At 45.7% G+C, this 21,987-nt stretch overlaps 2 protein-coding genes across 3 annotated transcripts in view; both read left to right on the forward strand.

Annotated features, from left to right (window-relative positions):
- SLC8B1 (solute carrier family 8 member B1) overlaps positions 1-11,540 on the forward strand; it is an 87,361-nt gene extending 75,821 nt beyond the window's left edge. The window contains exons 12-13 of the mRNA XM_075320019.1: positions 1,047-1,110; positions 11,308-11,540. Of these exons, the coding sequence (XP_075176134.1) occupies positions 1,047-1,110; positions 11,308-11,540 (297 nt within the window). The remainder of the gene's footprint in view (positions 1-1,046; positions 1,111-11,307) is intronic.
- A 3,987-nt stretch (positions 11,541-15,527) lies between these two features.
- On the forward strand, positions 15,528-21,017 carry FICD (FIC domain protein adenylyltransferase). 2 transcript variants are annotated; one of them, XM_075341705.1, is made up of 3 exons: positions 15,528-15,551; positions 15,796-16,129; positions 18,996-21,017. In XM_075341705.1, exons 1-3 carry the CDS (start codon positions 15,528-15,530, stop codon positions 20,069-20,071), a joined length of 1,434 nt encoding a protein of 477 aa, XP_075197820.1. In that variant the 3' UTR covers positions 20,072-21,017. The 2 variants fall into 2 exon arrangements, with proteins under 2 accessions (XP_075197820.1, XP_075197821.1); XM_075341706.1 differs by having other exon boundaries at positions 15,529-15,618.
- Positions 21,018-21,987: the final 970 nt, after the last annotated feature.

Raw genomic sequence — 21,987 nt, forward strand, 5'->3', positions numbered from 1 at the left:
GGTGCGTCTTATGGTCTGACTATAGGGCTGCGGCCGGGAATGAGGGTGCTGCGGTGGAGCGGGTCATCGGGGGCACGAGCAGGCTGTAGCAGCGCCTGCAGTGACCACGTGGGCCTGCTCATTACATATGCACACCCATCCTCCCGCCTATCTCTCAGCGCAGAAGCCGGCACTAACAGGTGGGCGGGAGGATGAGCGGGGACGCGGGCATAGTAAAGAGCTGATCCGCATGATCACCCCTGGCAATTACAGCCTGGAGTGATCATGTGCGGCTGTATTCACTGCTCCCCGCGCATCATCATCATCACCGCGGGGTGCAGTGAATCAGTACACTCACCCGTCCCCGTGTGTGGAGCCGTCCCCCTGCAGCACGCGATGTCTTCCTGTCTGTGCCGGTCAGCCGATCTGTGCTGATCGGCACAGACAGGAAGACATCGCGATGCTGCAGGGGAACGGCTCCACACACACAGGTCAGCGGCGCAGAAAGGAAGATGATCGGTGCTGGAGGGAGTGAGGAAAAGGTGAGTATAAACGTTTATTTTTTTTCTCTGTGCTATAGGATACAGGCCATATACCAGGGGGGTATATGAACAGGATTGGGGGGAGTATATGAACAGGATTGGGGTTTATAGCAGGATCATATACAAGGCAGGAGGATCATTACCAGGATGGGGTACCTTTAGTAGAGAATTTGGGGACATTACCCCCATAACAGTGTCAGCAGCAGATCCTCGCCCCATACCAGTGTGTCATGACCACATTTTTTTGCTTAAAGTTTTGTTTTCCTCCTCTAAAACCAGGGTGCGTCTTATAGTCCGAAAAATATGGTATGTCAAGATACGCTGCGTGTGTACCCATTTTTCGCCAATCTGCTACAGCTGACGCCGGTCTTGCATTAATGCAGCAGCTCTTGAAATTGCCTGCTCACCGACTGGTGTGCGACGTGACCACATGCAGGAACTCCACTTTATACGTATTGGCAAGGCTTTGTGAGCAGCAGAGGGCAGACTGCATAATTGGTGTAACCATCCCACTTCTGTGTCTAGCAAATGTTCGCTGCTCACAAAGAAAAAACTTTGCATGTGGACCAGGTGGAGATGGAGGAAGAAGGTACACAGGGTGATATTAACCAATTCAACCGCCTCTCCTCTTCCCAGTGTGAACTGGGTGATAATGAGGATGATGAGTAACAGGAGATGGTTGCCTGTGCTAGAGAGGGTACTATCACAGCAGCTTCACCTTGTCTATTCAGCGTGGATAGGAGGAAGATGAGATTGTCCCCACCAGGAGGGTGACTGGGAAGTCTTGCCTGTTGAGTCTGGCACACATGGCTCCCTTTTATGTCCCGCTGCCATTCCTGTGACCCTTGCGTTATATGCATTTTGGACAATGATGATTACTGGTTATTCCCCCTTCTTGACCCACACTACATGAAGAGGTTTCCTTCCTGTGTTAGAGGGGGATAGTAAACTGCTGCAGCAGTTGAACAATTAGTACAAAAATTCCTATCTGAATATGCTGGTGGCAGAGGTCATAGTTCCTTGGGCAACCAAGGAGGAGAGACAAGGGAGATGCACACCAGGTCTAACAGAGGCAAGGGACCATTATCAAAAGTCTGGGATAGTTTCATTAGACCTTCCCAGGCCTTGGTGCGTGGTGCAGTCTGTAAGGAGGGAAAAGTTTTGGAAGATTGTGGAGTACCTAGCTGACCGTACCAGTGTCCTACTTTAATTCTTCTGTGCTATACAACTATTGGGTATCCAAGCTGGACATGTTACATGAACGGTCCCTCCTGTATGCCTAGGAGGCACTGTCCTGCCCTGCTGCTAGTGTTTTTCAGAGCGGGTTTTTAGTCTCACTAGGGAGGCATAAAAACTGATAGGTGCATCAGCCTACTGAAAATGCTGACAGGCTGACTTATCAAAATGAACAAGGCCTGGATTGGCCCAGACTTCTCAACCCCACCAGACAACAGCAGCGGAACCTAAAGCCAATTAAAATCCACCCCTTCCCACCCAAACAATGGGTATTTGTGCATGGTTTCTCATTTTTCTTCTCCTCTAACATATCAACAGGATCATAATGTGGATCATCAGGCAGTCCTTGCTCCTAATTTTTCCAGGGTGTGCATGATGCTCTCCATAATTTTTTTTTTCCCAGGATATATGAGGATTACCTACTATAGTTCTTACAGATTTAAATTCCCCCCCGGGGGTAAATGTATTTCAGCCCTTGCACTTAGTGCATCATTTTTACCAGTCAAGGAGTCCCACTCCTTAAAAATGTGGAACAAAATGTTGTACAAAGCCCTCTGTTGTTACTTCCAGGATGTATTGCAGTCCCTCCTAACTTTTGGGAGTCTTTCCACTTGGTGCATAGGCTTTGAGCCTAGGAATCCAACTACCTAACCATTTTAACAGCATGTGTATGAGACCCTCCTTTCAATGTAATACAGGGTGTATCGGAGTCCCTCTTCCTTCTAATTTTTCACCGTTCTTGCAGTGTCCACATAGGCTTTGTGAGTTTTACAGTCCCTCCTTCATAATTTTAAACAGGATGTGTCTTATTAGGTTACACACACCGCATGCCCAGATAAGGTAGTAAAATGTTAAAATTACATTTACCAGTGACTACCAGTGGGAATAGTTTTATTTCCCACTCTATCACCTACTGTAGTGATAGGTGTGGGGGAAATATGTTATTATTAATGGATGGAGGCTTTTTTTGTTTTCTTTTTAATCTTGCCTTATATGCAAGTCCTTATACAGGAAAGAGAGTTTCAGAATGGATTTTCCTAGCAAATCCATTCTATCTTCAGTTTGGTATGTTGAATCGGCAGTCTGTAAAATTGGAGTAATACTCTGACAACATTGTTCCCAGCAGTGACCTGAGAGTCAGTGTTGCATCCAGGCATCTTCTCCATGCTGCTCCCATTCCAATTGACACGATTTCTATCCATTTCAGCGATTTTCCTGGCTCCCCAGGTCCTCCAGAAAAATGCTGACGTTTCCCATTTGACTTCCATTATATATTATATCTATTCAGTACTCAAGTCGAGCCCCACCGAGCATCTGATCTGCTCGATTCGAGCCTGGGAGGACATATCATTGATGGAACCTGTGCGGTGACACAGGGGCCAAGAGGTAAGAGGGTCCACTTGTACCTCCAAAGCAGGTAGGATTGTGCATTATGAAAAAAATCCTGAACTACAAGGGGCCCATATATTGTTCTTGCACAGGGGCCGTCTTCGGTCTGTGTCTTCCAGTGGATTTGAGTACAGAGTACTCACGCATTTTAGTGTTTGCTTATCACTAGTCCATACATCAATGACAACTTTTTATTTAGCAATCTCACAATTACTTCAAACACAGTACTTGTTTAACAGTCTCTATTTGCACAGTATATAACAGAAAAAAAGTACCTGGGCACAATCCTAATGTACTGCAGGATGGGGTGGGCAATGGGAAGTCTGTTCATATGAGGTGCGCTTATATAGTGCTAGGCTGCCTCCTTGATCTAATAGTACTGATCTATGTCTATGCCTATGCCATTGGATTAAGCTTGCATGGTGCACTACCTGTGTGACTACCAACAAGACTTCTATAAAAGGTGCCATTTATAACCCTAGGTAACCAACCGCTGTGGATTAATGTGCATGAGTGGTAATTTTCAGTGTGCTGCATTTTGCCTTTTATCAAAGAGAACTGCTGTGCTGCCAGTGCATATATGACGCCCTGGCCTATCAGGTCGTCACAGGGTATTGTGCAATCTGCCCTTCTGCACAGTATCCGCATCCTCCTTGGTTACGGATCCCTGTCTGTTGGTGTTGCTAAGAGCCAAGCCAATCAAAATCCTAGGAACACTTTGCACCACACCCACCAGACACACACATTGGGGGGCATGAAGGGAATAGGGCCAGCCACTTGGGTGGTTGGTGAGGGGAGGTGAGAAGTGTCAAAAAAAGAAAGAGGAGTCGTGAAGGGTGAGGAGATGGGCTCTTAATAGAATCCTAGGTGGCAGACGGTGGTTTGGGCCTGGTAGGAGCTGGAACCCCGGTCGCAGGGGATTGTCTCAAGGGGCACGGATCTGCCAAGGAGGGCAGCCGGCGGCCTTGAGCCATTTGCGGGCAGGGGCCAGGGCACGACTGGGTACGTGGACCCTAGGCCGGGAAGTAGCTTCACTCAGCCTGGTAATTTACCCGACGGGGGTGAAGTCTTCAGGATTCATCCCTCACCTGCTCCAAAATCGGGTTACTAGCGCACCGATGGTATCGAACTTTCTCAAACACAGTCCAGAAAATCCCGAGCATGAATCCTGAGAGCAAGCTCACTCTGTTAGCCATACGGATGAGCGGGACCCGACTAGTTCCACACTACAGGGTCCGAATAGAGAAGAAGGTGCCACGGAAAAGGTCACAGGCTAACAACACCAAGGGCACGGATCCAAGCGTGCTCCCTTCTTGCTGCAGTGGTCCTCAGAATTCTGGTTTACAATCTGTCGGTGTCAGTGTTCTTGGGCTAAGTGAGTAGAAACCCTTTCCTCTCCTACGGCACCCCTTCTCCACCATCACCGGGCCCCTGCGGAAACAACACCCTACCCACGTAGGGATTAAACATCCTGCTGCATTACCACCGCGTGTCCCTAACCGCAGTGGTGGTACCCTATCTTACCACGCACCGTGGGTGGCGTCACAAACTTCTAACCCCACTGTACATAGCCCCCTTTCATCGAGTGGCCGCGCGACCCCCGGGTCCGGAGACCCCTCAAGCCACCGCGGATACGGATCCGAGCAGCAGCCCGGCTGCTGGCACGGGGGCGGCACACATACAATAATTCAACAGGGAGTCATCAGCTTCACTTTCCATCATTTAGGTTTTTATCTCAGTGCATTGATGTTACTACATCATGACTGCTGTGTGGCTCCTCCGTATATAGTGCAGACCAGAGCACTGGGGGAAATGGGGTTAGGCTAGGTGGAGTCTTCATAATATGTAGGGATTAGTTGATCGAGGTTCAAGGGTTGAATAACAGGAAAAGTATGATATACAGCTATTTTATATAAATAGAAAAAAACAACTAATACAATAAATTATGTGGTTTTGATTAGCAGCTACAGATAGGGTTTATTATAACATTTAATGGTATTGTAACATGTAATGGCAACAGTGGCAGTTAGTGAGCAGACTTAATTCTGCTTTATTTTAAGTGGTAGACATTAATAAAAAAAACAATAAAAATGAGCAGAATGAAGTTTGGCTCTCTACAATAGCCATGGGCTCTTGTGGCACCTGGAGAAAATTACTGGGCCATCGGTAGGCTGATGACACTGACATCTACCTCTGACCCAGATGTCACTTCTTTGTTGTCCAGAATCCCAGTGTGTTCACATCACACTTCTTAAAACTTAATATGGACTAAACCAAACTAATCATCTTTTGTCCATCTTACTTAACTGCCCTAGAAGACTTACCAGTATCTGTCACTATAAGCAACTTTATATTTTCCTCTGTACCGGAAGTCCACTGCCTCCGAGCAAACTTTGAGTCTGCCTTGTCCTTCGAATCACACATCCAACCATTTCTGGTGTTGGAACCGGGAACAGTGGTCACATGGCCACGAGTATACGATATGCAATCTCCTGGCCAGAATTCAACTAGATAGGCATGGCCTTACATGTTGGAAACAATCAGATGTGTTGAGGATGGGGAATACTCGGAAGTCTTGAAGTCAATTCGATGAGAAACACATGATTTTTTTTATTTTTAGGGTGGTCGAGGAGGTCTTATAAGAAATGGAGATTACATGTGGGAAGATTTCAGGAGGTTAGTTCATAGAGACAGATTATGGACAGCTCTGTACACCAGTGTTAGTAGTTTAAAGTTGTCCGGTCTAAAGCCTTAAGTCTGCAATCACTATGTAACTGCAGACTTGTGAATCCTCACATCACACGCACTGTGCTCTGGGAAGATTTGCTGGTGTCAGAGCCGGGAACAGCAGTCACATGGCCGCGAGTATACGATATGCAAGCTTCCAGCCAGAATCCAACTAGATGGGCACGGCCTTGAGCAATACACTTGTGTTGAGCAAGGCCATGCCCATCTAGACAGATTCTGGCGGTGAGTATTCCCCATCCTCTGGAATTCTGTGCCCCAACACATCCAATTGTTTCCAACACTTGAAACCTTCAGACTGAATTTGAAAAATCACCTCTTCAAGAAAGCTCACAGCTTGCAATGACCCCCGCTGACACCTCCTCACGATCAGAGCTGCCTCCTTTCCCATTACCCTGTAGACTATGACTGATCTCGAGAGGGCAGGATCCTTTCCCCTTTGTACCAGTCTGACCCTGGCAGTCTGTTCATTGCATTTTGTATGTAAACTTCTTTTACCATGTGCAGCACCATGATCAAGCAATGGTGATTTAAAAACCATTATTCTGGCAAAAAGTATTAGGACACATCTCTAAATCAGGGAATTCAGGCTCATTGCCCCAGGTGTATAGTATACAGCCCTAGCCATGCAGTCCACCTTTACTAATATTTCAGTCAGAATGCGCGTCGTTCTAAAGAGCTTGCTGAATTTCAGCATGATGCTTTAATGGGAAACCACCATTGTTAATAGTCGATTCCTGAAATCTCTTCCCTCCTAATTATTCCACGATCGACTGTCAGTAGTATCGCATATTGCATAAAAGTCACCAATAACTGCGGAGCACAAACCTCCCTTGGTATTAACCCCTTCACCCTGAGGTGATATTTTTGTTTTCGTTATTTCTTCCCCTTGTTCCAAGAATCCATAACTTTTTGGTAAAACTGACGTGTCTGTATGATGCCTCACGTCGATACGGGTTCGTAGATACCAAACATGTACAGGTTTATTTTTCTGTAAGGGGTGAAGAAAAATTTCAGAAGTTTGTCCAAAAAAAGAAAAGCACTTTTGTTGCCATTTTCTGAGACCCGTCATTTTTCAGGATCTGGGGCTCAGGGACAACTTATTTTGCGTCTTGAAACATTTTTCGTTATTCTACTTTTGTGTAGATCTCCTATTATTGCGTTTTATTTTTTATTATTTAATTTTTTTTAGCGCTATGCCATGTACCGATCAGATTGACATTTTATTTTGATAGATGAGGCAGTAGGTGTATTTTTTTGTATTATTTTCAATGGGGCGAAAGGGGGTGATTTGAACATATATATATATATATATATATATATATATATATATATATATTATTGTATATATTTTCAAACTTTTTTTTTTTTTTATTATTGATTTTTAGTAGTCTCCCTAAGGGACTTAATTACTATCCGATCGCTTCTGATGAGAGCAATGCTGCAGCATCACTCTGATCAGCAAAAATGCACTGTTCCCGTGAGTGCTGGCGCTTGTCTAGCTCACAAGAAGTGAGTCATGGTAGCAGCAGGGGTCATCAGCTGACCCTGCGCTACCATGGCAACACCATGGTGCCCCGTGATCGCGTCGTCAATGGTGGCGGGGAGCAGCGTATTCCCCGCTGCGGCCATTTAAATTGCGCTGTCAGATTTTAACAGCACAATCTAAGCGGTTAGCAGGTGCGAGTGAATTTCTGTTAGCCGCACGACTGCCCAAGGTCGTAAAGGGGTTAACATCTGTTAAAAAAAACAACTGTTCACTTATAAAACTTCATGGTATGGGTTTCGATAGCCAACATGCTGCAGGCTAGCTTTACATCACTCAGCACAATGAATAATGGGGTTGGCTAGCCAGGGGAACTAACGGCCAGGGGACTAGTCTTCACGCTCATTAGCATACGGTAAAAGGTCTTTAGGAATACTTTTTCTAACGATCTCTTTATGCTAGTGTATACAGGGACGGTTAGGCAGGGATTGCAATATACACCCAGAACTGCTCGTGGTTCTTGGTGCATATTGCACCTGACAGGTTCCCTTTAATGCTTCAGCACCCATTACATTTTGGACAATTACACTACTCCCAAATATATAAGGATATTTGGCTTTCGGGTGAAATTTCAGGATGATCCTAAAATGCCCTCTAAAGGGGGCTTTACACGCTGCGACATCGCTAATGCGAAGTCGTTGGGGTCACGGAATTTGTGACGCACATCCGGCCGCTGTAGCGATGTCGTTGCGTGTGACACCTATGAGCGATTTTGCATCGTCGCAAAAACGTGCAAAATCGCTCATCGGCGACATGGGGGTCCATTCTCAAATATCGTTACTGCAGCAGTAACGAAGTTGTTCTTCGTTCCTGCGGCAGCACACATCGCTCCGTGTGATACCGCAGGAACGAGGAAGCTCTCCTTACCTGCGTCCCGGCCGCTATGCGGAAGGAAGGAAGTGGGCGGGATGTTACGTCCCGCTCATCTCCGCCCCTCCGCTTCTATTGGGCGGCGGTTCAGTGACGCAGCTGTGACGCTTAGAAAGGAGGCGGTTCGCCCGTCATAGCAACGTCGCCGGGCAGTTAAGTAGTGTGACGGGTCTGGACGATGTTGTGCGGCACGGGCAGAGATTTGCCCGTGTCGCACAACAGATGGGGGCGGGTACGCACGCTAGCGATATCGGTACTGATATCGCAGCATGTAAACCTTACCTTGTGATCTTCTCTAGACTTTTGAGTGCCCATGTCCAACTGTTCAGTGGGTCAGTACTTTTTGCACAACTTGCTGTTCTCTAACAAGGAGCTTAATGGCAAGATTCACAACAGGTGTTTAATTCATGAATCGCCCAATAAATTTTGGGGTTCAAATAAAATTGGTATTTAAACAGTCCTCATCATGCTGTTCAAATTTGGCACCATGCGACCAAGACGACACCTGACAATTGATCAACAGTATCTTGCCATTGCAAAGTTTCAATCAGGATAATCTCAGATGGAAATGACTACTGAGCTCAGAGTGTCACAGAGTGTCATCAGTAGGTTGTAACAAAGATACAGAAAGATTCATACAGGCATTCACTTCATTGTGAACAAATCAATGCCACATAACCCCAGACATAATTAAAGGGAACCTGTCAGGTCCAATATGCACCCAGAACCACATGCAGGTCTGGGTGCATGTGTGGTGCCCCTGAGGCCCCTGTCGCCACAGAGGTACTGCATGTCAGCCAGAGGTATAGTATCCCATTCCCAAGTAAGGAGGGGGTTACAAACCGGTATACACAAAACACAGACACTCTCACTCAGCAACACCCCATCAGACCGTGGTAAGGGCCCAGTGCAACTAAGCTGGTAGTGGCACAGTCCAAAGACAGGCTGGGGGGGGGGTGGTGCCTAGTTAGTGGGAGCAGCCTGTAGAAAGTGAGCAGTCAAGTAGGAGCAGTGGAAGAGTCAAGACCGGTGGTTTGTAGCTGCAGTAGCTCGGCCCATGCACACGACAGAAAGGCTCCTAGAGCCCATGGGAAGCGACCATACGCCCATGGCCTTGTTCCACCTACGACATAATGGAGTGGAGGGACTTGGCCGCAGAAGGGGACCATCTTCTCAACTAGTGGAGAACTTCAAGACTTAGCTAGCTAACCGGAGGCTAAGGTTTCTTCAAGTGCCGAAGCCAAATCCACACACAACCAGTGAAAAGGTGACCATATAGGGCAAAAGGGATAGAGCTTCAAGCCACCCGAAAGGGCCCATGGACACCGGCTCAGGGCTCTGTGTGTGCAGGCCTGGGACAGGCTGGAGAGGCCAGCGCAGAAAGACGACCAGGAAAGGAACACAGTAGGGTGTACCTGGTTGTGCCTTCGAGCTACCTGGGATTGGCTGGAGCCCATCACAGCAGGACTCTGCACCCCAAGGGCAGTATTTGTGTCGACGTGCTAACCCTGAACTCTTAACTGTGAGTAAAGACCTTGTGACTGCATTCCTGTGTCGTCGAGTTATTCCCTGCGCCTCCGGCCATGCGCCCTACCATTACAGACTACTACTGCCAACAGCCCTGGGGCCCAGCTCTACCTGTGGAGAGCTATTCCATCTCTGCTGCATCACCACCGACCCCAGGGAGAACTGAACTGCAGCGGTGGAACCTGTGTGGCCGCATACCACAGGTGGCGTCACGACATCTCCCCTGTAAATAATCCCCACCATCAACATCAGCCATTTATTTAAACAACACCGCCGGGGTCACGGAACCGGGCCCTGTTGCCATGACATCCACCGAGAACAGAGCCGGCCCGGTATATAGTAACCCTCAGGCCCCGGTACGGGCGTGTCACATGCATATTGCTAATCCCTGCCTAACTGTCCCTGTATACACTAGCATAGATAAAGGGATCTTTAGAAAAAGTATTTCTGAAGATCTTCTATCTTATGCTGAGGCCAGTGACTAGTCGCAAGGGTGTTGCTTCCCTTGCTAGTTGGCCCTATTAGCATATTACTACACCCCTGTGGGCGTGCTAACATGCTAATGAATATGCAGTGTCAGAGGATGATCTCACTCAACTCTCCGCTGCCATCACCACCCGACCCGGAGTTTCGAACATGCGCACTATGAAGCAGGGTGTATGTGTCCCAGCTTCAAACTGAAGTAGTGCGAATGACCGAAAGTCCGGAATCATGCGCACTGAGCTGAAATCCAGGTTCGGGCGGCGATGGCAGCAGAGAGGTGAGTGAGAACATCCTCTGACGCACATTCATTAGCATGTTAGCACGCCCACAGGGGCATACTAACATGGTAATGGGGGTGACTAGCAAGGGAAGCAACGCCCAGGGGACTAGTCCCCGCGCTCATTAGTATATGATAAAAGATCTTTAAAAATCCTTTATCTAAAGATCTCTTTATCCATGCTAGTATATACAGGGACGGTTAGGCAGGGATTAGCAATATGCACCCAGAACTGCTCGTGGTTCTGAATGCATATTGGACCTGACAGGCTCTCTTTAAAGGAGGTAAGAGGCACTCACGTGTCACATCATACTATTCAAAACCATTTACATGAGTGTGGTCTGCATGCTAGACGACCCATAAGGGTACCTGATCACACCACCAGGTAAAGACGTCATCATCTTGCTGGTTAAGGCCCAGTTGGTTTCAGTGCTCTTCACTGATGAAAGTCGATTCCCACTGAGCAGAAATGATGGCCGCAAATGTTTGAGACGTCAAGGAGAGCGGTATGCATCAGCCAATGTTGTGATCAGATGAGCCTTTGGTGGTGTTACAGTGTGGGCAGGTGTGTCTAGCCAATACAGAACTGCCTTACACTGTGGATGGTACAGTGACAAGTCCTTGCAACTTGAATAACATCATTAATCCAGTCACTGTGCTTCTGCGTGAACAACACAGGCCTAATTTCATTTTCATGTATGACAATGGTCCAGCTCATCGAGGTTGCATCATTAGGGAATGGCTACTGGAGAATGAGGTACCTCAAATGGAGCGACCTGCACTTTCTCCAGACCTGAATCCCATAGAAAACCAATGGGATCGCCTTGTAGAGGCTCATAAGCCTGTACCCCAGAACTTCAATGACCTGAGAGCTGCCCTTCAAGAAGAGTGTGACACCGTGCCTCAGCAGACAAAAATTCAACTTGTGAACAGCATGGAGATGTGATTGTCAAGCTGCTATTGATGCTCCAGGTTTAAATGACAAGTTATTCAGACATTAACATTTTGGGGGGGTATGGCCACCACTGTTGTTGGCATTTGTTTCAATACATTTTTTGAGATGAGGAAATTCCCACTGAATGGTCCTATTTAAATGCCCTACTTTCATGATAACACTGTACAGTGAACCTTTTTACTTTTTCGATATATTTCACCCGAAAGCCAAATGACCCTAACTTTTTCTGAGTAGTTTATATGCTTCCAACATTCTATGAACAGTTTGGGGACGGCCCTTTTCTGTACCAGCATAACTATGGCCCAATGCAGAAAGCATGGTCTATAAAGACATGGGTGGGTAAAAGAACATGACTGGCCAGCAGAGTCCTGACCTCACCCCCATTAAACACCTTCAGGATGAATTAGAATGGAGGTTATGCACCAGGTCCTGTTATCCAATATCAGTGTCTTATCATAAAGATGCTCTGTTGGATGAATGGGCAAAATTTTTCACAAACACATTCCAAAATCTTGTGGATCCTGCTACCTGATTCATACTGCCGAAACCATGAGCAGCAAGAATCAGCCGTTCTGCGCGATTTCTGAAAATAATGTTTTTCTCTAAAAGCCTTGTCAGAGAAAATATAGGGAGAAATCTGATCAGGGACCAGACTAGTCCTGTGCCCTTAGACCGTATTTCCCAGCGCTGCTAGAGGTGATTGACAGGTCTGGCTCTATATGTACACACCACAGAAGGACCTGTCAATCACCTTCATCTGTGCTGGGAAAAGCCAGGACGAGTCTCATCTCCAGCTCTGGGCCCCGGTCAGATCTGTAAAATATATCCTCTCTGAAATCCGCAACGCACATCCGTTTTTTTTTTGTACGTGTGCGGTACGTATTTGCACGTACCGGAGACACGTACACACGGAGACCCATGTTATTCAATGGTAGATGGCACACACGTAAAATCACACGGAACGTGTGTCCGTGTGATAAGTACGTGTGTGCGCTTTTCTGCACGGACGACATGTCCGTTTTTGGCCGGCAGCACGCAGGCACGGACCCGCTAAAGTCTATGGGTCCGTGCCTGCACGGACCGCACACGGAGTATGTCCGTGTTCACCACGTTTCGTGCGTGTGCGTTTTTATACTAGCGATCTTATTTTTATTTTTTTTAAATTAAACTCAGTATACTTACCTTTTTTTCTGCTGTTCTCAGTCATACTTACATTGGCGCTCGGTTTTTTTATTCCCCCGGCTCATACCGCTCCCCGATCACCAGCGCGGCAAGGAACAGCTGTGCAGAGAATACGCGGCAACAATTACTTTGAATATGCCGGCCGCTCATTAATCAATCTCGTATTCCCTGCTTTCCCCACCCACCGGCGCCTATGATTGGCTGCAGTCAGACACGCCCCCCACGCTGAGTAACAGGTGTCTCACTGCACCCAATCACAGCAGCCGGTGGGCGTGTCTATACTGTGCAGTAAAATAAATAAATAAATAATTAAAAAAAACGGCGTGCGGTCCCCCCCAATTTTAATACCAGCCAGATAAAGCCATACGGCTGAAGGCTAATATTCTCAGGATGGGGAGCCCTACGTTATGGGGAGCCCCCCAGCCTAACAATATCAGTCAGCAGCCGCCCAGAATTGCCGCATACATTATATGCGACAGTTCTGGGACTGTACCCGGCTCTTCCCGATTTGCCCTGGTGCATTGGCAATTGGGGGTAATAAGGAGTTAATGGCAGCCCATAGCTGCCACTAAATCCTAGATTAATCATGTCAGGCGTCTCCCCGAGATACCGTCCATGATTAATCTGTAAATTACAGTAAATAAACACACACACCTGAACAATCCTTTATTAGAAAAAAAAACACTAACAAATTGCCTTGTTCACCAATTTTATAAGCCCGAAAAACCCCTCCATGTCCGGCGTAATGCAGGATGGTCCAGCGTCGCATCCAGCTGTGCTGCATGAAGGTGACCGGAGCTGCAGAAGACACCGCCGCTCCTGTCAGCTCCACACAGCTAATGAAGGGAATAGCGCGATCAGCTGTATTCAGCGTTGGCCGCGAGTAACCTGAGTGACAGCTCAGCTGATCGCGCTATTCCCTTTATTAGCTGCGTGGAGCTGACAGGAGCGGCGGTGTCTTCTGCAGCTCCGGTCACCTTCATACAGCACAGCTGGATGCGACGCTGGAGCATCCTGGATTACGCCGGACATGGAGGGCTTTTTCGGGCTTGTAAAATTGGTGAACAAGGCAATTTGTTAGTGTTTTTTTTTCTATTAAAGGATTTTTTCGGGTGTGTGTTTATTTACTGTAATTTACAGATTAATCATGGAAGGTATCTCGGGGAGACGCCTGACATGATTAATCTAGGACTTATTGGCAGCTATGGGATGCCAAAAACTCCTTATTACCCCGATTTGCCAATGCACCAGGGCAAATCGGGAAGAGCCGGGTACAGACCCAGAACTGTCGCATATAATGTATGTGGCAATTCTGGGCGGCTGCTGACTGATATTGTTAGGCTGGGGGGCTCCCCATAACGTGGGGCTCCCCATCCTGAGAATACCAGCCTTCAGCCGTATGGCTTTATCTGGCTGGTATTAAAATAGGGGGGACCGCACGCCGTTTTTTAAAATTATTTATTTATTTATTTTACTGCACAGTATAGACACGCCCACCGGCTGCTGTGATTGGGTGCAGTGAGACAGCTGTGACTCAGCATGGGGGGCGTGTCTGACTGCAACCAATCATAGGCGCCGGTGGGCGGGGAAAGCAGGGAATACGAGATTGATTAATAAGCGGCCGGCATATTCTCTGCACAGCTGTTCCTTGCCGCGCTGGTTATCGGGGAGCGGTAAGTATGAGAGAGGGCTGCTCACTTCAGTCACTCGGGGGATTAGCGGTCACTGGTGAATCCTTCACAGGTGACCGCTAATCAGTACGCGGCACACAGACAGAGCCGCGGCATGACAATGAAGTCGGGTGAAGTTCACCCGAGTTCATTCTCATCGCGCAACTCTGTCTGCTGTCAGCCGACATGTATCAACGACATTGTGCAACACACAAACGGACATTCCACACGGACATTCCACGTACACATACACGGGCATTTTACACACAAACACGGACATTTTACACGTACACAGGGCTCGCATACGCCATCACACGGATGCCATACGTACCTGAGAAACGCCCCAAAAAAACCGGAACACGGACCCGAAAAACGGACCGTGTCACACGGACGTTTTTTATGCGGACGTGTGTTTTAGGCCTGAAACATCTGGCTACAATGGTGGCACCAGGCTCTGATTCCTACTGCTTATGGTATGCGCAGCATGAATCCAGTGACAGGTTCCCTTTAATGACTGAACATGCATAAAAAAATAGTTTGGCATCAATTACTTCAGTGGTGTCAGTTACGGTATATGGCGGCACTTTACGTTCACTTTTGTTAAAATGGCCACATAAGAAGAACTGAATAATAAAAGAACTACAACCGAACAAGGATGTGTTCTGAAGGGGTTAAACTGATACAAACGGTATATTTAACTCTCTGCCTCTCTTCACCCAATCAGATGACACCACGCTCTGCTTTCATAAACAGCCCCTTAATCGTTACGTCAATATTTCCTCACCGTTAAGAAAGAGCCACATACTCACATTCTTGTCCACTTTCTAGACGCCATATTGAAGACCAAACTAATGTTATCCTCCACAGAATTCACGTTCCCAAAATGGCCGCCGCGCGCTTCTGTCGGTGCAGATAGAGGAGACACTTGTAGCTCCACGGCTTCAGCCTCTAGTGTTTAAAACATTGCGATGTTACTACTAGCAGAAAAGAGATTGGCTAATACCGCTGTTAGTTAATTGATTGGCATCAACGCAGCCAATAGTAAATGACAATAGTGTGTGGGCGGGACTATGTCCCGAAATGTGGTTTACGTCAAAGTAGGAAGTGTGCTGGTAAATTCCAGGTGATGGGGGTGTGCGGGGACTCTCATGTATGTGCGTGGACTCCGGGTGGGCATTCACGTGGGATAATGATGAGAAATGGGATAATTAGGACAGGTGTGTTATTTGGGAGCTAGGCTGGAGATGTGGGAAGTGTTGAGCAGTAACCTGTGACTTTTCTAGTGTTCTGACTTGCTGGGACTTGTGGTGCGCTCACTGTGCTCCCTGTTATAGAGGATATATTACCTATGTGACACAATGCTGGAGACCTGATGCTTATTTCTGTTATTGCAGATCCGTGGAAACAGTCAGGAAGATGATCCCGCTGCGAGTGCGTGGAGTTGGCTGATGGACAGTTCGATGGCCATGCCAGAGTTCCAGTGGCCGCAGTTGGGTGCTCGGTCCGGGCTGAAGGCGGCGCTGCTGGTGCTGTCTGGGTCATTGCTGGTGGCCATCTTCCCTCTCAGTGGGTTGGATGGACAGTACAGCGCGGCGCTGAAGGTCCTGCTCCAGTGTAACCTGTGGGGAGGGAATGAGCGGCTGCACACGTATGGCGGACAGACCACCGGCCTCGCCGTCGCTTCAACTGCAATCGAACTTCTGGTGTTTAAACCCAAACCATCAGCAGGTAAGAAACATCTGTGAGTCCATCTGTACTAGCAAAGAGTAAGTCATTGGTTAGACAAGTGCATGCTGCGTGTTCTTAAAAGGGACCGGTCCTGCTGTAGATGGTACAGCGAGAGCTGAGCACATTCAGATACATTTTTCTCCCATCCTTAGACTTGCATTGGCGTGTCTTGTCGATTTCCACCGCCATGCAGTTTTTTAAATTTATTCCTGAGGCAGAGTACAGGTGAGGAAAAATTTTCAGATCTGCTCTGCCTTATTGAATAACACTGGTCCAAGGGCAATTCGATTATTTTTATTTTTTTTATTTTTCTCACATTGCACTCATTTGTTTTGTATGCAAGTGGGAGCAAACCCTTATACTAAATCTTTTCCCACAAACTTTATATCACTTTGCTCAGCTTTTTTCTTTTTACAATGCTGTCCACAGATTAGATGGTGTATACAATAAAATAAGCAATTTTGTCTGTTTAAATAAAGCTGGGTTTTTATTTTATATAAATGAAAAACCCCGTGTGAGCTCCTCGCCATTTTTGATAACAAGCGCAGATAAAGCAGACAGCTGGAGACAGGTATTCTCAGGCTGGGAAGGTCCATGGTTATTTGGCCCTCCCCAGCCTTAAAATAGCAGCCTGCAGCGGCCCCACAGTTGGACCATCCATTAGATGCGCCAATTGTGGCTCTTGGTTCATCCCGATTGCCCTGGTGGGGTGGCAATCTGGGTAATGTATAAGGTTGATGTCAGCTGTGATTTGTCAAGTCCGACATAATCCACATAACGTATCACGACAATCCTGGCTCTGCTACATCTGGAGGCCACGATCAGCTGGGATATTAGAACTGCTCACTGTGGCCTCCCATGACACATTGAGAGCAGCATGGGAACTGCCAGAAGTAATCTCAGGTTAACTCTGTGTCAGACTGAGTGACATGGCAGCAGCACAGTCCTGACAGTCTGGTACCTGTGAGCCTTGGAAATCTTAAAGGAGCCTATTAGGTAGACTTTAAGGTTCTTGGAGTTCCCAGCTGTTTGAACATCTGGTCTGGTGAACTCTTAGGGTACCTGTAGGCTGTGAACTCTTAAACAGCTGGGAACACCAGGAACCTTAAAAGCTCCCTTAACCCCTTCACGACCATGGACGGATATATCCGTCATGGAGAGTGTCCCGTTAAGCCCCGCCCCCTGCCGCGGGCAGGCGGTGTTGATCGGCGCACATATCAGTGAGATGTATATACGCGCGGTGAAGATTTTCACTTACCGCCGCCCCCACCGAAAGTCACGTGAGTGATCACGTGACTTTCGGGTGTTGCCATGGTAGCACAGCGTCATGTGATGACGCTGAGGTTTCACTTTCGTTTTCACCCGGCCCGGAGGCCAGGGAAGCAGGAAGTGACTGTATCTGCTGTTTACAGCTGTATAGCTGTGATCAGCAGATAGATAAGAGCGATTGGATTGCTGATCGCTATAGCCCCCTAGGGGGACTAGTAAAATAAAAAAATAATAAAAAAAAGTTTTAAAAAATAAAAACAAAAAAACCCCCTAAAAGTTCAAATCTTCCCCCCATTGAAAATTAAAGGGTTAAAAAATAAATAAATACACACATTTGGTATCGCCGCGTTCAGAAATGCCCGATCTATCAAAATATAAAATCAATTAAACTGATTGGTAAACGGATTAGCGGCAAGAAAATTCCAAACACCAAAATTACATTTTTTGGTCGCCGCAAGTTTTACGCAAAATGCAATAACAGGCGATCAAAACGTAGCATCTGTGAAAAAATGGTACCATTAGAAACGTCAGCTCGAGACACAAAAAATAAGCCATCACTGAGCTATAGATCCCAAAAATGAGAACTCTACGGGTTTCGGAAAATGGTGCAAAACGTACGCCACTTTTATTGGACAAGATTGTGAATTTTTTTTAACACCTTAGATACAAGTAAACCTATACATGTTTGGTGTCTACAAACTCGCATCGACCTCAGGCATCATACCCACACATCAGTTATACCATATAGTGAACACTGTGAATAAAACATCCCAAAAACTATTGTGCCATCACACTTTTTTTTTTGCAGTTTTTCCACACTTGGAATTTTTTTCCTGTTTTCCAGTACACCATATGGTAAAACTTATGGTTGCATTTAAAAGTACAACTTGTCCCGCAAAAAACAAGGCCTCTTATGGCAAGATTGACGGAAAAATAAAAAAGTTACGGCTCTCAGAAGAAGGGGAGCAAAAAACAAAAACGGAAAGTGCCCCGGGGCTGAAGGGGTTAAAATGACCGTGTTGACAGCTGGCTCAAGACTCGTTTGCTGTGAACTCTGTTACCAAATGGGTCTCATGTCAGCTGTGAGGCCCGGAAACCTTAAAGGAACCTTTTAAGGGAGCCTTTAAGGTTCCTGGAGTTCCCAGCTGTTGAGATACCTGTAGGCTGTGAACTCTAGTAAGAGTAAAAGGCTCCCAATGTTCAGCCAGCTTTTAGTTTTAGTTCTTTTTAATTTAGTGAAATTGTTAGCTTTTCCTCCTTCAGATTACTGATAAAGTGCTTGGTATAAAGATTACACTTCCTAAAATGGGAAACGTCACCACAAGCTCAATACAAAATGTGTATTATTACTGTTTCTTGTCTCTTACCATAATAGTACACTTTTCTTTACCAAATTGTATAATGGCCTAATAAAGGTCAAAAGAACACTTCTTTGGGATCTGTTTGAGTGAAGAGAGCTCTGTATTCGGAGTATGTACCCAAAACGTTTCCCAGTGTATATAACAAATTGTAAAATTCTCTTTGGGTATGAGGGTTTCCTCTTTAGTTTGTGTTCATAGGTTTTTATAAATGAGTAATATATATTTTATTATTTTAGATGTCACGTTTGAAGCCAAAGCTGCTTTGAACCAAGCCCTTGAAATGAAGCGGCAAGGCAAGAGGGACAAAGCACATAAGCTTCTGCTCCATGCCCTGAAGATGGATCCGGATCACGTGGATGCCCTCAATGAACTTGGCATTTTTCTAGAGGAGGAGAAAGATATCATACAGGCGGATTATCTCTACTCTAAAGCTTTAATGATCTCACCACGTAATGAGAAAGCGTTATTAAATCGGGATCGCACCTTGCCTTTGGTGGAAGAAATAGACCAGAGGTATTTTAGCATAATTGACAGTAAAGTTAAAAAAGTGATGTCCATTCCCAAGGGTAACTCGGCTCTTCGTAGGGTCATGGAAGAGTCTTACTATCACCACATTTACCACACTGTTGCTATCGAAGGAAACACGCTTTCATTGTCTGAGATTCGCCATATAATTGAGACGCGATATGCTGTGCCTGGAAAAAGTCTTGAGGAGCAAAATGAGGTCATAGGTATGCATGCTGCAATGAAATATGTCAATACCACTTTAGTATCTCGCATAGGATCTGTGGCCACCAACGATATACTAGAAATACACAGGAGAGTGCTGGGCTATGTGGACCCTGTGGAAGCCGGGCGATTTCGTTCAAACCAAGTGTTTGTGGGCCACCACATCCCACCCCATCCCAGAGACGTGGACAAGCACATGCAAGAGTTTGTCCAGTGGCTTAATTCAGATGAGGCAATGAACCTGCATCCTGTAGAATTTGCCGCACTGGCACATTATAAACTGGTCTATATCCACCCATTCGTTGATGGTAACGGAAGGACTTCACGCTTGCTTATGAATGTCATTTTGATGCAGGCAGGTTACCCACCGATAACCATCAGGAAAGAACAGAGGTCGGAATATTATCATGTTTTAGAACTTGCAAATGAAGGCGATGTGAGGCCTTTTATTAGATTTATTGCCAAATGCACAGAGACCACACTAGACCTCTTGCTAATTGCCACAGCGGAGCATCCTGTGGGTCTCCCAGAGCCCAATCCAGACAGCTTCGAGTGCCAGCAAACTATACCGATGAAGACTTGACCTCCTACATAGGACTCTGTTGCCTTACTTACACTTCCTAGGATGTTTCTCATTGTCGGCAACTTTTCAATAATTTATTTGATGCTGTTTGCTGCTAGTTTAGTTTTTCAGTCCTTGTTCTGCTGGAAGATGCTGCAATGTAAATTTAAGGGACCATGTAGTAAACCTGGCCAGACGCCTTCTATAGATGTTGGTTCTCCCAATAGTCATGCACAGTGGAGTCTACTCTGAATGCGTGGGCTCTCATTGCGGGGAAGGGAATAAGCTGCAGCCGGAAATTTGTTTGCTGCTTATATCTCAGAAAAACAAAGGTTATGGTATCTTGATAGTCAACATGCCTGATTTAGATTTCTTTTCCACCATCATCTGCAGAATGTATGTCAGCCAAACACCCAATGCACCTTAGAACGGCAGCTGGCCCTGACTAAATCAATGGCCTCTCCTAAGTTTAATTTATTCTTTATGGCCACTTTAAAGCTCTGTAAAGTCTCCAAAACCAGTTACTTTTCAATCTAATAATTTCCTAAATAATTGGTTGCTGTGGGCAGCCACCTCCATATTATAGTTTGCACGAGCTGCGCTGTGTAAGAGCAGCATATTACAAGGACGTCCGCGCTATTATTAATGATTGGCTAATAGAATCCTGTTATTAGGAGGGATCCTTTGACCTACTGTCCTCACAAGTCAGTGATGGTTGGAGCGTTCCCCTAGTGAATACATTATACTCAGAACATGAATCTGCTCTGTACTGCATAGGGCTTTCTGAGGAAGTACAATCATTTTTGTACTGTTAAAGACAATAGGTTTGTTTTATTATCATTAAAGAGGTTTTTCCATGAACAGAGTTAACTTTAAAGTTAATTTTAATCAATAGATCTTGGAATAATAAGTTCCACACTTGGATGTTTAAAAAAAAAAAAAAAAAAAAATGTTTCTGTGCTGACATGGTCTTATATAATATATATATATATATATATATATATATATATATATATATATATATATATATATATATATATATATATATATATATATATATATATATATATATATATATATATATATATATATATATATATATATATATATGTCCCTGCTTTGTGCTGTGTAATGGTCATGTCTGACTGTACAGAGACATGGTCTGATCATACCACATCTCCAAGGGAGGAAGTAAAGGTATAAAGACATTATAGCACGAGATCTTAGCTGATTCCTTTTGTGAGGTAAAACATTTCCCTTCCTGTCCTTACAAAATGTTTTACTTCCAAAAACGCATTTGTGATCCCGTACTGTAATGTCTATATACTTTTTTTTTTTTTTTTTTTTACTTCCTCCACTGCCCAAAGCTGTGGTATAAGTCTGTATGATCAGAAACAGCCATTACACAGTACATAGTACACAGGGGCATAAATATGATGGCAAGGTTTTTTTATTTTTGTTTTTTTAACCCTCTTTGTCTAATGATGTGAATGGCACATCTTGAGTCTTGCCTGCCTTTGATGCGGGCTTGCATGCTGAGCCCACATCTTTCCCTGCAGATGAAGGCTGATTTAATCACCCTCCATCTGCATCTAACAGCCATGGCTGTTAACATTTTAAATGAAACTGTCAATCTCTTGACAGTGACATTTAATGCGTGCTAGCAGGAAAGCGTGTTTTTCTGAGCCCTCATGGGTGTCATCTCTGTACTCCTGTGAAAACCAACTGTAGGCCGGCGTTTTCAAGCGACTGATTTCTTCTATATGCACTAATGCTGTGGCATTGCTGTGCATAGAATAAGTGATCAGACTATTTGCAGGTGCAAAAAGGAAAAAAAAACAGAGCTTACCACAAGTTGCTGTTAAAACAATCAACTGTGAGAAATCCAAAGCCGGAGGGTGCTAGTTACTGCTGGGGAGCACAGCATTTCAAGTGAA

The sequence above is a fragment of the Anomaloglossus baeobatrachus genome, chromosome 1 (assembly GCF_048569485.1).
Source record: "Anomaloglossus baeobatrachus isolate aAnoBae1 chromosome 1, aAnoBae1.hap1, whole genome shotgun sequence".
In the NCBI taxonomy this organism is placed as follows: Eukaryota; Metazoa; Chordata; class Amphibia; order Anura; family Aromobatidae; genus Anomaloglossus; species Anomaloglossus baeobatrachus.

Coding starts and splice junctions, on each gene's coding strand:
- FICD (XM_075341705.1), top strand. CDS start 15,528: ATGGGGGTGTGCGGGGACTCTCAT. Junction 15,552..15,795: donor GGGTGTGCGGGGACTCTCAT/GTATGTGCGTGG, acceptor CTGTTATTGCAG/ATCCGTGGAAACAGTCAGGA. Junction 16,130..18,995: donor TAAACCCAAACCATCAGCAG/GTAAGAAACATC, acceptor TTATTATTTTAG/ATGTCACGTTTGAAGCCAAA.